We start from the raw sequence: 13,829 nt of genomic DNA, 5'->3' as shown, positions 1-13,829 counted from the left end.
TAAGCTAAAATAAGATCTAAAAGAAAGTAAACACTCTTTTCTAGCACATTGAAATACAAAGTAAACATCTAGGTTGCAGGGGATTGTGTGTGGATAGGTGCAAATATGGCAAATGAGAATCATTAAATGGGTTTCATATGCAAGTTGAAACCTTGCTATAGCATGATCATTGCCCTCTCTACTCTATATTAAATAAATCAAAAAGTGCACTTAAAAAAAGCATCTTCTTATAAGATGAGCCTACCGAGTGAAGGCATTGAACTTGAAGAAATTGTGGAGGAAACGGTGGTAAGAATAACATTATTGTTATCTTCAACAATATCTTGGTTGCATTGGGGACTAAACTTTTAATTATTGTTTCATTGGATGCATAAGTGGAAGGTAATAAGCCTTTGGCATTGTGTTCCTCTCTCACTTCTTTTAGCCATTGTTCTAGACTAATGGAAGGCCCCACTATTTCACTAGAAGTTTTTATTAAAAATGGAGTTGAACCCCTATATAACTTCCATTCCAATACTAACTACATAATTTATAATAATTCTTTTTGCTAACCCTTGAACCCTTAGCACCACTTTATATCACAATATTTTCTCAAAAGAAGCATTGATACTATTGCTTGACATGATTATGCAGTGGAAATGGAAAAATTAAAAATAAGAGAGGAGACAATAATGTCTACTAAGAAAATGCATTGCTAAGGGAAAAAACTCAAACATCATATATATATATATATATATATATATATATATATATATATATATATATATATATATATATATATATATATATATATAAGGCTATCTGGGCAGCTCATAGCACATCTAATGGATCAGGGGGCCACACATGTTGCTCATATTGCAGACCAAGAAAACTTCTGTTTACTTCATCAGGCTTGGAAGACAGTGCCAGACCTCCTCATTCTGGAACAATGGAGACAAGAATGGGAGTCATATACTGAGGCTCTCACACAAGCACACATCAGAATATCGGAGGAGGAAGACGAGATTGTTTGGGCACTAGCTAAAAATGGTTTATACACCCCAAAGGAGGGATACCTGCACCTCATGCAACCATATCAGCCCGACAATACACAACAATGCTGGAGAGCTATTTGGCATCTAAAAGCAGCTCCCAGAACATGACTGCTAATGTGGGCTATCCTTTACAACAAAATTCCTACTGGGGCAAACTTAAAAAAACGATCCTTCTATGGACCTTTCTGGTGCCATTTATGCAGAAGGAATGAAGAAGACACTGAGCATCTCTTCCTTTCCTGCCCGGTAGTTCAAGAACAATGGTCCCTCCTTTCCTCACGATCTCCCTCCCTCCAGCAATGGCATGGCCTATCCATCTTCGATGCTTGGAAAAACTGGCAGGAGCAGCACTCTGGAAAAGATAAGAACATCCCACTCCTCATGTGCTGGTTCATCTGGACAGCAAGGAACCGTGCAATTTTCGACCAAAAACTTCCTCACTAGCCTAACATTATTGCCCACATTTTTGCAGACCTAGCTCTCATCCCTGATGATCCTCCACCAGCCCCTCCTCGGACTATTACCCCAGAACTCATAGATAAATCCATCCCCTGGGCCTACTTTGATGGCTCAGCCCAAGAGGAAGGCTGTGGGGGGGGAGCCCTCCTCTACCTCATAGAAAACCACTACTTCATGCTCCAAATTCATCTGGGTCGGGGCACAAACAACTATGTCGAGCTCACTACTGCAAAACACCTCATCTCCTTTGCACATGAGAAAGGATGCACTAAACTACAATTGTTTGGGGATTCGAAACTTGTCTGCAATTGGCTCACCAGAAAATCAATTTGCAATGCTTTCTCTTTGAGACATATTCTGGATGAGGCACCCAGACTAACAGATGCACTTGAAAAATTTGACTGTCATCATATATACAGGGAGCGCAACGTTCGGGCGGACTACCTTTCCAAGCAAGCAGCGCAGAGGCAAGAAACGGACTGGCTAATTCAGGAAGAACTGGATGGAACCTTCTTTCAACACTACCACAGACCCTTTGATGATCTACGAGCACAAAGGGGCGCTCAGCATTGAAAGGGGTCCCATCATACACAGAATTTTGTTTTTTCTATGCTTTTATATATAATCTGTTACATATGAATTGTACCATCCCAAGGCAGATAAACATAGTTGTTTCTAAAAAAAAAATTGGGCAGCAAGCTACAGCTGCACAGTATGATACAGCACTGGAAAACATACACAGTATATGTTTTTTCTTACTCTGTTGTCTTTTTTGGATATATACCTCTCCTGAGGTGGCACACTCCCTGCGTGGAGATAAACAGTTTGGGGAGAGGAATGACTTCCTTTTGCTTACCTGTTCAGTTTTGGAACTATCACTACAAGTTCTTTTAGACAGCTTCGAGAGGCATCCAGCCTCAGTATGCATATGCTCAGCATCTACAGAATGTAATTTCTTTTGACTTAATAGAAATTACGACTTTTTCTACGGAAAAAATAATAATAATAATAATAATAATAATAATAAAAATAAAAATAAAAATAAATATATATATATATATTGTGAAGAGAATTCCTTATTGAGAAGGCAAGGACTAAACATGATCTAATTAATAATGCAGTTGTTTGTTGTCTTATCAGGGAAACTTATCTATGAAAGTCCCAACCTTTTATAGTTTATCAAATTTCTATATTCAAAGTTATCTTCAGTCATTTGGGTGTGGGGACATTACATATCCATTTTAGATCACATCTTCGCATTGAGAAGCTTTTTAGTCTTCAAAATCTTTCAAAAAACCAATCTAGATCAATATGCCTTCTTTCTACTTCTTTGGAACATGGCTTTGACTTTGGCTAATGGGTCTAGCTATTGGATCGAATTCTAACCATACATTACACTCTAATTTTTGGCTTGCTTGTTCATGCAATGAAAAAATTTGCTCATTGATTCTTAGTTTTGAGCAATCTCCAGATTTGAACTCTACAATTAATAGCCATTCCCATCTCTTTCAAACTTGGATATGGCTAATCTTGGTAATCAATGAAACCAAGTCAAATGTTGATCTTGTTGTTTAGCATGACCCAAACACGCTATGCCATCAAGTAAAAATTCCATAAAAGGTCACATGACTACTTTCGTGCCTACTTTCTTTGCTACAACCAATTACATCTTAGCATGGAAAAAATTCTCTAGGACCGTGTCAATTGAATGACAGTGTTGTATACCCCTACATGGTGCTTGTAGGTGACTTTATAACTAGTAATCTAGTTTATATATTGGTGAGTCATTCTTCAGCTAGCTCGCAATAAAAGAAATGTCAACCCATCTCTGAAATCCTTCTCTGCTCTCTCATACTTCCATTGAACAACTACTTGCTTCATTGGTGAGGCTGACCTCCTCTGCTACTACAGCTCCTTGGATAGCTTCTACTCCTTGGGATGGAGATGCAAGGAATTCTTTATCATCTTTACTCCCCTCTTCACACTCTCTTCTTAGTTGTGTGGTTTCTAAGGTGAAGCTTTAATGAAGTCATTAACACTATGCTTCCCAATGACTACTCAATTTGTAGTGGTGGAAAAAATTATTGCTGTCAGGCCAGGCAGTAACTCTCCAAAGGCAGAAAAATTGATTTGTCTGTTATTCCATAGGTAGGCTATTGTTATATACAATAGGAGTGATTGTTCAGTTCATCTCCCGATGACTGTTCACATTCCTAATTTATTTATTTATTTACAAATTCCCCCAATCATGAAGATTAGGTGTCAACGTTCCCCCCCTTAATCTGAAGGGATGTTGGTGAGTCCAAGCATCATTCTGAATCGTTCAAGCTTTTCCTTTCCAAGTGCTTTTGTGAAGATGTCTGCAATTTGCTCATTTGTGGAACAATGACGGAGATGGATTGTTTTGGCCTCAACATGATGTCGAATCAGATGATATTTAGTATTGATATGCTTTGTTCAATCATGGAACTTTGGGTTCTTGGCCAATTTTATTGCAGGGGTGTTATCAATCATGAGTGGAGTTGATTGTACTTGTTTTACCTGCAAATCTTCAAGAATTTTCCTGAGCCACACAATTTCTTTCGTTGCTTCAGCTGCTGCCACGTATTCTGCTTTTGTTGGGGAATCTGCTGGAACTGATTGTTTGCGTGATCTCCAGGAGACAGCTCCTGATCCAAGACTCATAGCATATCCTAAAGTAGATACCCCAGTTTCTTTGTCTCCATCGAAGTCTGAATCAGAGTATCCAATCAAGCTAAAGTCGTCCACCTGTGTATACTTGATTCCAAGGTCTTGAGTTCCCTTCAAGTACCTTAGAACTCTTTTTGCAGCAGACCAATGTCCCTCACAAGGCTTTTGCATGAACCTGGAGAGGATTCCAACAGTAAATGAAATCTATGGTCTGATAGTAGTGAGGTAGATGAGACTTCCTACAAGCTGTCTATACTTTGTTGCATCCTCAAATTCCTTTCTTTCAACAGATGTGAGCTTTAAGTTTTGTTCCATTGGAGTAGAAAGAGGATTGCACTCTGTCATGCCAAATCTGTTTAACAAATCTCCAATGTATTTCTTTTGAGAAAGAAATATGGATTTTGGATTTTGGGTTACTTCAATGCCAAGATAATAATGAACATAGCCCAAATCAGTCATTTCAAAACTTTTCCCCAATTCCTTCTTTATGGATGCAATGTAACTTTCATTGTTCCCTGTCATTAAAACATCATCTACATATACCACAAGATACACAACTGTTTTGCCAACTTTCTTGACAAATAAAGTTGCATCATCAAGATCAAAATGATTGAAGTTGAGTTTCAGAAGATGCTCAGTTAGTTTTTCATACCAGGCTCGCGGTGCTTGTTTGAGGCCATACAAGGATTTCACAAGTTTGCATACTTTATGTTCATGTCCTTTCACAAATCCTTCAAGCTAGGACATAAAAACATTCTCTTTTAGATCTCCATTCAAGAAGGCAGTTTTTACATCCATTTGATGGACTTTCCAACCATTCTGAGCTGCTAGTGCAAAGAGTGTCCGGATGGTGGCCCATTTTGCTGTGGGGGCAAAAGTTTCCTCATAATCGACCCCTTATTTCTGTGCAAAATCTTTTGCCACAAGCCTAGCTTTGTGTTTGTCAAGTGAGCCATCAGCTTTGTACTTGTTCTTGTATACCCACTTGCAGCCAATTGGTTTGGTTCCAAATGGAGGATCAACCAGCTTCCAAGTGTCGTTCTTTATGAGGGCATCATACTCCTTTTGTATCGCTTCTTTCCATTCATTATGAGAATCAGCTTCTTTGAAGGAAGTTGGTTCAAAATCTGTAGACAAGTTCAATTCGCAATCATAAATAACATCCATATCAACAGGGGAATTAGAGTCATCTACATCACCTCCATTTTGTCGGTTTGAATTTCTGGTTCTTGTTTTTCCAATTTCATCAAGATGAACACTTTCAAGTGTCTTTGTCAGCCACTTTGGGGGACCTTTCTGAGATGGTCCAGGCTGCTCTGTTGATTGAGTTGGAAATGAATCAAGATTGAGTCTCCCAATTCTATCAATTACATCACTTAAAAGATCATCCGTTGTTGGATTTTCATGGAGGGGAGATTGTTCTTTAGAAGAAGATTCCACATGTTGATCTAGTATAGGAATCCCCCTTCAAGATGTGGAATCTGATTATCAAACTCTTGAAATGATTTCGTTTTTGCGAATCTATCCAAGCGATCAAGTTGTCGCTCAACAACATTGTCAGATTTGGATGATTAAAGAAAAATTACATCTCTAGATACAACAAATTTTTTATTTACTTCATCATAGAGGCGGTATGCTTTGGAGGTGTTTGAATACCCCAGGAAGATACACTTACGACTTCTAGCACCAAGTTTGTTTCTATGTACCTTTGGTATCAAAGCATAATAGGTGGAATCAAAGATCCTGAGATGTTTTACCGAAGGAACATGTCCATACCACAATTCATAAGGAGTCTTGTTTCTTATAGCATTAGATGGACATCTATTCTTTATATATGCAGCACATAGAACAACATCAGCCCAAAACATTATCTTTACATTTTTGAAGAAAAGCATGGATCGTACCATATTCAAGATTGTTCTATTCATTCTTTCAGCTACACCATTTTGTTGGGGATTATAAGGCACAGTTGTTTGATGTTTGATCCCATGTTGGCGAAGATAGTTTTCAAATTCATTTGATGTATATTCTTTTCCATTATCAGTGCGAATAGACCCAATATGAGATTGTGCATCATTTTCAATCCATTTATGAAAATTCTTGAATGTTTGAAAGGCATCAGATTTGTTCTTCAATAAATAAACCCAACACATTCTGGTGTAATCATCAATAAATGTCATGATATATTTATTTCCATTTGCAGAAGGAACAGGCATTGGACCATATAAATCTGAATAAATGAGTTCAAGCTTCCTATGTGCTCTTGAATGTGAATCATGAAAATACTATTTGCTATGCTTTCCTAGAATGCAAGCATCACATTGCTTATGTTTCCTAGGAATTGTAGGCAAACCAGCAACACCATTTTTCTTCAATAAGCGGAGACTGTCATAGTTTAAATGTCCAAATCTAGCATGCCATAATAAACTTGATGGAAGTGTACCTTCTTCATGATGAGAGATATATGAGAAATGTTGTGCATGAGCAGAGGTTCCTTGCAGTTTGAGAAGCCTTCCTTCTTCTATTCCCCTCATGACAAGTGAGTGGTCAGATGCTTTTCTTACCTCAAGCTTGCCATCAAACATATGAATGGAGTGACCTTGCTGGCGGATGTGGACCAAGGACAACAAGTTTCTCTTGAGCTGTGGGAGATATAGAACATGATCCAGAAGAAAATCTGGAAGACCAGGCAGTGTAAGCCTGATTGTGCCAAGCCCTGATGGCTTGATTTTTGACTGATCTGCAAAGTATACTGCTCCATCAACATTGTCAGTGAAATCTTCAAAAAAATATTTTCTATGAGTCATATGACAGGTTGCTCCTGAATCAAGCAACCAATCATTTTTCGAAGAAGCAAGTGAAGCATTAAACAAATCTTCATTTACTCCAATGTTACATTGTGCCTCAATATAGTGAGCGGATTCAGGTGCTTTACCTTTGTCTGTATCATCAGTTTTACCTTTCTGCTGGTTTCTTTTCTGCTCAATTTTGTCCCATGGTAGCTTGCATGTAGAAGCATCATGTGATCCATTTCGTTTGCAGTGAATGCAATGCAGATCTGTCTTTTCTCCTTGAGAATGTCTGCCCCCCCTGCCTCTGAAGTATCTTCCTCTTCCTCTTCGTCCACCTCTTCCTCTTGTAGAATCTTGAGCAGGATGCTTTTCTTTATGAGCAAGGCACACAGTCTCTTCAGAAGATTCAGGGACTGTCTTCTTTCCAAAGGCTTTCTCTCTTTCAGCAAACTTTTTCACAAGAGAGTCAAAGGTTATATCTTTAAGATTTCCATTTGCTTGTAAAGACTCAAGATAATTGCAGTAAGTAGGATAGAGTGCCTTGAGAAAAGCAATAAGAGGGATATCCAGCTCAACCTTAGTGGATTTGATATCATGCATTATGGATTTTACTTCAGATGCAAGAGAAAGAGGATCATTATTTTCAGTTCAAGAGTGAAGAGCTTAATCATGAGCTGAACAACTTCAAGTGCAGAATGTGAGTCATAGAGTTCTTTCAGCTTTTGTAAAGCTTCAAAGGCAGTTGAATATGATGAAATATGGCGACTTACTTCTTCATTTACAGATGCTGCGATTAATGCATAGGCTTTGTTGTTCTTGTTTTCCCAACTGACAAGCTCTTTGTCTGATGTAGGCTACACTGGGTCTTTGTCTTCTTCTCCGACACACACTCCTTTCCACAACTCATTGAAGATGAGGGTGTGTTTTATCATCCGGGACCATTCAGGATAGTTCTCCTTGCCAGTGAGAACTATTCCTACCATAGAGATGATTGAATGCATTCTGTAAAAAAATACTTCTGCTGATAAAAAAACTTCTGTTGATAAAAAACATCTGCTGATAAAAAAACCTCTGCTGATAAAAAAACTTCTGCTGATATACAGTGAAATTGCACTCAAAAAGGCATTCTCAAAGGATTTCAAATCTCTTCCTTACGCTACAACTTTATGCACTATATTTTCTTCAAATCCCTCTAATGTTAGATAAAAGCATCCAGAATAATACCAGATGTTCATCCATACATTCACTCATAACTTCAATACTTACAAGATTATCTGAATACTTATTACAATGATGCAAACTCGGTTTCACCTTATAAATTTATGGGACAAAACATAGACACTAATCTTTGACTTTGAATCATGATACCATAAAACAAAACTAGCACTTTCAAAATGGAGCACCCAAAGTGCACCCTACAACCTTCTTTCTCCCAGACATGGCTACGATTGTCCTGTGAAAACTGCAAGTCGCTTGGTTGAAGACAACCGCTCGTCTTTTCTCTCTCTCCGATTCTGCAAAGCCTCCGAAAGAACCTACGCTCTAAGTCTTCCACTTTCAGCCAAAGAACACCCAACCGGAGTATGATCTTACCCGGATGTGGATGAAGACCCACGTTGAAGAAGCGCCTTCCCACTGGGTAAGGCTGAGAGCCACAATATAATTAGTGTGAGCAAACCACAATATATGGAAAGATTGTCGTTTCCACGGTTCGTGCACATTAATACAGTCCACAGTTTATGCACATTGAAATACTTTTAATACAGTCCGCGGTTTATGCATATTGAAATACTTTTAATACAGTCCACGGTTTATGCACATTGAAATACCATCGCCTGGACGAGAACGGGATATACACGGGCCAATTCACAACCTTTGCTTTCTCCGACTTTGTACGAGCACTGGGGGAATCCTCATTCAGAGTGGCAAAAAAATGTTTGTCACAACAGTGAGGTATTTTGCAAAGAAACCGAAGCTCACGGCCTTCTTACCGTTACCGGCACCAATGCAGGCAGAGCAGCGCTATGTCAGGACAGAGGCAGAGCAACGCTATGTCAGGACAGAGGCAGTGGCAGCGCTCAGGACAAAGGCAGTGCTCAGGACAGAGGTAGTGGCAGAGATGAAGGGAGTTACAACTATTTTTAGAACTGATTCTGATAGCTAGGCAGTAACTCTCCAAAGGCAGAAAAACTGATTCGTATATTATTCCATAGGTAGGCTATTGTTATATACAATAGGAGTGATTGTTCAGTTCATCTCCCGATGACTGTTCACATTCCGAATTTATTTATTTATTTACAAATTCCCCCAATCATGAAGATTAGGTGTCAACAATTGCCTTCTCCAGTAGAATCCTATTCATGCTTTTTTAACTCTATTTTGATTAAATACAAACGTCATTTGCATTAATGAATTAGATGAATCCTGACCATCGATCTCAAGTGAGGTGAGATCTAATGTCAACTGATTATCACTTTGGAGATTAGGGTTATGGATTCAGTCAACAACTCAATCTTATAAAAACTTATAAAAACTAGGCTAGGTAAAATAGGAAGACACACAAGAGACATTAATAACTTGAGACACAAAGGACTATGACTTAAGGAGATCTTAGCAAGGGTGAAGGAGGACTTTCATCTAGAGAGTAGCTCAAGGGAGGAGAGTGCAAGCAGATTGCAACAAAACAAGAGGAGGATAACCCAACAGCTAGACAACAGGTTTTTTTTACGGACAGTTTGCCCAGTTTTGCTATAGCTTGTAATTTTCTCAGCAGACACATTAATTCTCAGGTTAGGAAAGTGCTTCTAAGTTTTGATCTTATTTAATAAGAAGCTGATCTTAAGGGTAGAAATTTGTTTGCATGTGTAAAATTGATGTCGACTTGCTTCTGTTGATTTGTATTTTATTAACTGTTAAAGTCCCAAATGTGCAATTTATTTAATAATCTGAAGTTTAATTTAGTTTACCGAAAGGAATTTACTACGAAATATTTTGTCTGTTTGTTGGGTCTAAGAAAATTCAACAGATGTTCTCTTCATAAGGTGAAGTAGAGTCATCAAATGGCAGGTGAAAATAATTATCATCCCAGAAATGACAAATTTCCATATACCAGTCATCACAATCATCATCTAAATCCAATAAAATATGGTCATAGAGTAAACCTGGCCGGTCTCTTTCATCAACATTAGCATTGGCATTTTTTTTAGGTCCATTAGGTTTTGAGAATAAAAATTTTCATGGCTATAACATAGAGGATATTGATCGAAAGCACAACATATAATATACCAAACCAAACCTATGAAAATCCTCTATCCAGCGGTGTTGATCTGATGGCAATCTGAGAAACCTGTCACAAGATATCAGCTCCGCGGTCTATACAGTTGTCATGAAAAAGCCCTGAAATATCTGATTTCATATCAGTGATATCTCTATCTCCCGAACTCCAATTGAGATGATTCTTTTCTTTTGAAATTAGAAGTTTTTCTAAGAGGAACTCAGATATCAATTGTTTTTGCCAAATTTTACACCAAAGCTATAGAAATCGATCGAAGTGTTGCAGCCATCTTTTCTTTTGTTCCTCTGAAAACCTGTAAAATAGAAAAAAAATCTACCTCGTTTGTGACCCAAAAAAGTGCTCTGATACAAACTGCTAATCACCTAAACATCTATTATTATTCTCGTTAGGTACCTCCACTAGTTACTCCATATTATCCTCCTAAGTACACTACAAAACAAATCAAAAAGGGAAGAGCACAGTTTGAATCTATGTCATTCTAACACATACACAGGTAACTCAGACATGTTATCAATGAAAGCATTAAAGATGCAGGAAGGCAAGACGAAAAGCAAAAAAGTGGAGGGACATGCATATCACTCTCTATATGTTCCTAAAAAACAGATTCGAATGGAGAGCTGTGGTGGATATAGATGGATTATTTTCAGTTTCTTCAGATTCTATTATATGTATTGTATGTTTCTTCAGATTCCATTATATGTTTTTAAATGTTGAATTTCATCATTAACTTTCATACCATTCAGAAAAACGGTCCTAAAGATCAACCAAGTGATGAGGGACAAAAGGTAGCAAATTTGAACTAGTTATAAGAATGGTTGCTAACTCCTTACCAAGTTTTTCAAATCCAAGGCTGCTGATTCTGATCCATTTGGCTTCTAGAATGCTTCTTGCCAACATCCCAAGGGAAAAGCAATTATGCAACAGATCCTCTTAGATGTGCACACCTTACTGTAGATGTTGTACTGAAAACTCAAAATTATATAAAGAAAACAACAAGAAAGCATTTACAAATAGTTTAAACCCTATAAAACCAAACATATAAATAGTTCCCATCCCTCCTCTGTCTAGGGAGTCACCTGGTCTGCCTCTTTCCCTAGAGGTAAGGTTCCATCCAAAACAAGTGGCTATTTGGAAGGCACGTGTAACAAAATGTTGACAGACTTCCTATGAATGTAGGACGAAGGACAAGTGAGCAGCCAACCACATTGGGACGACAGAATGTGCCAATGATTTTTGCCTCCTCAATCACGCATCAGAAGTTGTGTTTTAGAGTAGTGGCTAGGGTTCTGCTTTACAAGAGGCGTGATTGGAATGCATTCCATTATCACTAGGAATGGTCTTTGATACCACTAGCAGTAGTAAAAGTCATTACCACACAATTTTTTCCTAAGCAAAGAAACAGATACCATTAACAAAGCACAGACAGAAAGTGTGCATACTAGTGTCTAATTTTTGGCTTGGATTTGAAATGTGTTAATTCCAGATTAGTCTCAGATATAGCTGATCTGGAAATAATCAAATCACGCTACTGTAGAAACACATACAAATTTAAGGTCCCTACATTTGGGATTTGAATATTTCCTTTTACAAGTTATCCATGATTCAAACAGTCAGAATTTCACATCTATCCCATCACATTTTAAAGAGAGAGAGCAATGCATGATCATCGCAAAGCTACTAGCAAAAAACAAATTATCTGGTGATGAGAGTTTTTTCATCTTTCAAAAACCTGTTTACCTGATGCATTCTCTGTGATTGTATTACAACTGAGTACCCTTCAATTGTCACAACTGAGCATCCTTCAATAGTGCATGTTGATTGTGATTATGGTGTGACAAGAAACTGGCCAAAACAAGATCCCAGACCGGAACTGACTGTGTCGTGATTATCTTCTATATATACTACTTCCCACTCATTACTCATGTGGGCTATAGGGATCACGGTAGTGGATCATAACAGACTGATGATCCCTTGTTGAATGTTCTCAAACCTCTTTCAATCAACCAGAGCAACGCAATACAATCTAACCCTGACCAAAACAGAAACCCGAATTTCTAGTCTTTTAGAGGGCAGGCTTGCCACTGTAAATTTCAAGTAACTTTTTGGCATGAGGACTGCACTGGACATATTTTTCGAGGAACTTACGCTTACTTAAAGCAAGCGCACTAAGGAGACTAGGAGGACGCTTGGAAGGTTGCATTGCACTGAGAGCACTCAACACCTTGTGGCGGGGCTTCATCCTACGCTCCAAGCTGTAACAAGACACAAACAGAGGATATGAAAAAATAAACTTTGCAGGAAGCCCTGCAGTATGCATAAAAAAGTCCATGTTCTTTTGCACCTTATCCATGGAAGCTTTTAATATAAGTGGGTGCCTCCTAACAAGCTCCTTGATATCATCTTCAAGGAGGCCAAAACTTGTCAACTGCTTCAATTTCTTTTCCCAAAATTCAGGCCCGTTTCGTTTAGGTAGAATATAAGGTGCCAATCTGAAAATACTTGAGACATTAGCCTCTGATCCAAACAGGTTTTGAAGATACTGGATATTGGGACGCAGAGTTTTCTCGAGATTCGCGTTAAGAAATCTGGATCCATTAGATATGGCATTTCCCAAGTCTTGTGCAGAAAGGCCCAATGTTTTCATTAACTCAATCTTGGGTTTCAACTGCCGATCAGCATTGAGAAAAAGAATAGATGGGTTTCTGGTAATAGTCTTCGTTACCTGGTGCTCTGTGAATCCGGAATCTCTCAGTAACTGTAGCGCTTGTTGGGATTTATGAGCTGACCTCGCCGCAACCAAGGATGGCCTTGCTTTAAGGATAGTTGAGAGCTCAGACTGACACAAACCACATTCGTTGAGTAAGAATTCTGAAACGGGGCATGTGTTATCGGCTTCAGGGTAGCTTGTGGACTTGTCTTTATCAGCGATAGTTGTAGAAAATCGTGATAATTTTAACAAAATAATCCGGAGAAATGGTGAAGATGGTGCTGCAACAGCTGCCGCCAGGGAGTGACGCTGAGATCCGAAAGATGAAGCCAGGTACTGGGTGAACATGGTCATTGCTGAAGATATGAAGTTAGGGATTTCTCCAATATGATCCCATAACAAATCGCTTCAAGGAGGATTGGTGTGATTCGTATAGAGATAAACATGTTTGTTTATTATATGAAAGGGAAGGGGTTTAGGGCACGAAAGATATAAGTTACATATGAAAGGTAGGGTATTGGGAAAGCAAAAGGAATTTAAGCGTGAAGCATTCGTCTCTTTCAACAATTTTTTTATCATTTTAATATTTGGATGAGGATATGAATTTCAACTCTGAAGCATCATTAAGTTTTTATAATTCTAATACGGTTTTTAAATTATTTTAATATTAACATTGATAATAAAAAATGCTAATAATGTTTTAAATAAAATATCATATTATATTGCATTATGTAAACAAGATTACATAAAGAATATCAATACAAGGGATTATCTAAATTGTAAAGGTTACTAAAGCCATGGAACATAGCAAGTTTGTGAGAAGTTATCAATCACTTCGCTGAGTATACAAG

The 13,829-nt window shown here is 38.1% G+C and overlaps 1 protein-coding gene across 1 annotated transcript; it reads right to left on the bottom strand.

Annotated features, from left to right (window-relative positions):
* Nucleotides 1-11,949: 11,949 nt before the first annotated feature.
* LOC149240337 (uncharacterized) lies at nucleotides 11,950-13,448 on the bottom strand. Its single transcript, XM_089367280.1, has 2 exons — nucleotides 12,994-13,448; nucleotides 11,950-12,523 (listed from the first exon to the last, which is right to left on the bottom strand). Exons 1-2 carry the CDS (start codon nucleotides 13,330-13,332, stop codon nucleotides 12,512-12,514), a joined length of 351 nt encoding a protein of 116 aa, XP_089223406.1. The 5' UTR covers nucleotides 13,333-13,448; the 3' UTR covers nucleotides 11,950-12,511.
* Nucleotides 13,449-13,829: the final 381 nt, after the last annotated feature.

Source organism: Pinus tabuliformis, chromosome 8 (genome assembly GCF_031772625.1).
Source record: "Pinus tabuliformis cultivar Carrire ecotype Pingquan chromosome 8, CPIR1, whole genome shotgun sequence".
Classification (NCBI taxonomy): domain Eukaryota; kingdom Viridiplantae; phylum Streptophyta; class Pinopsida; order Pinales; family Pinaceae; genus Pinus; species Pinus tabuliformis.
Note: the sequence above shows the minus strand (reverse complement) of the source record. Positions and strands in the feature narration are given on the sequence as shown.

Excerpts from the sequence above, each read along its gene's own strand:
- LOC149240337 (XM_089367280.1), bottom strand. The coding sequence starts at position 13,332 with ATGACCATGTTCACCCAGTACCTGGCTTCATCTTTCGGATCTCAGCGT.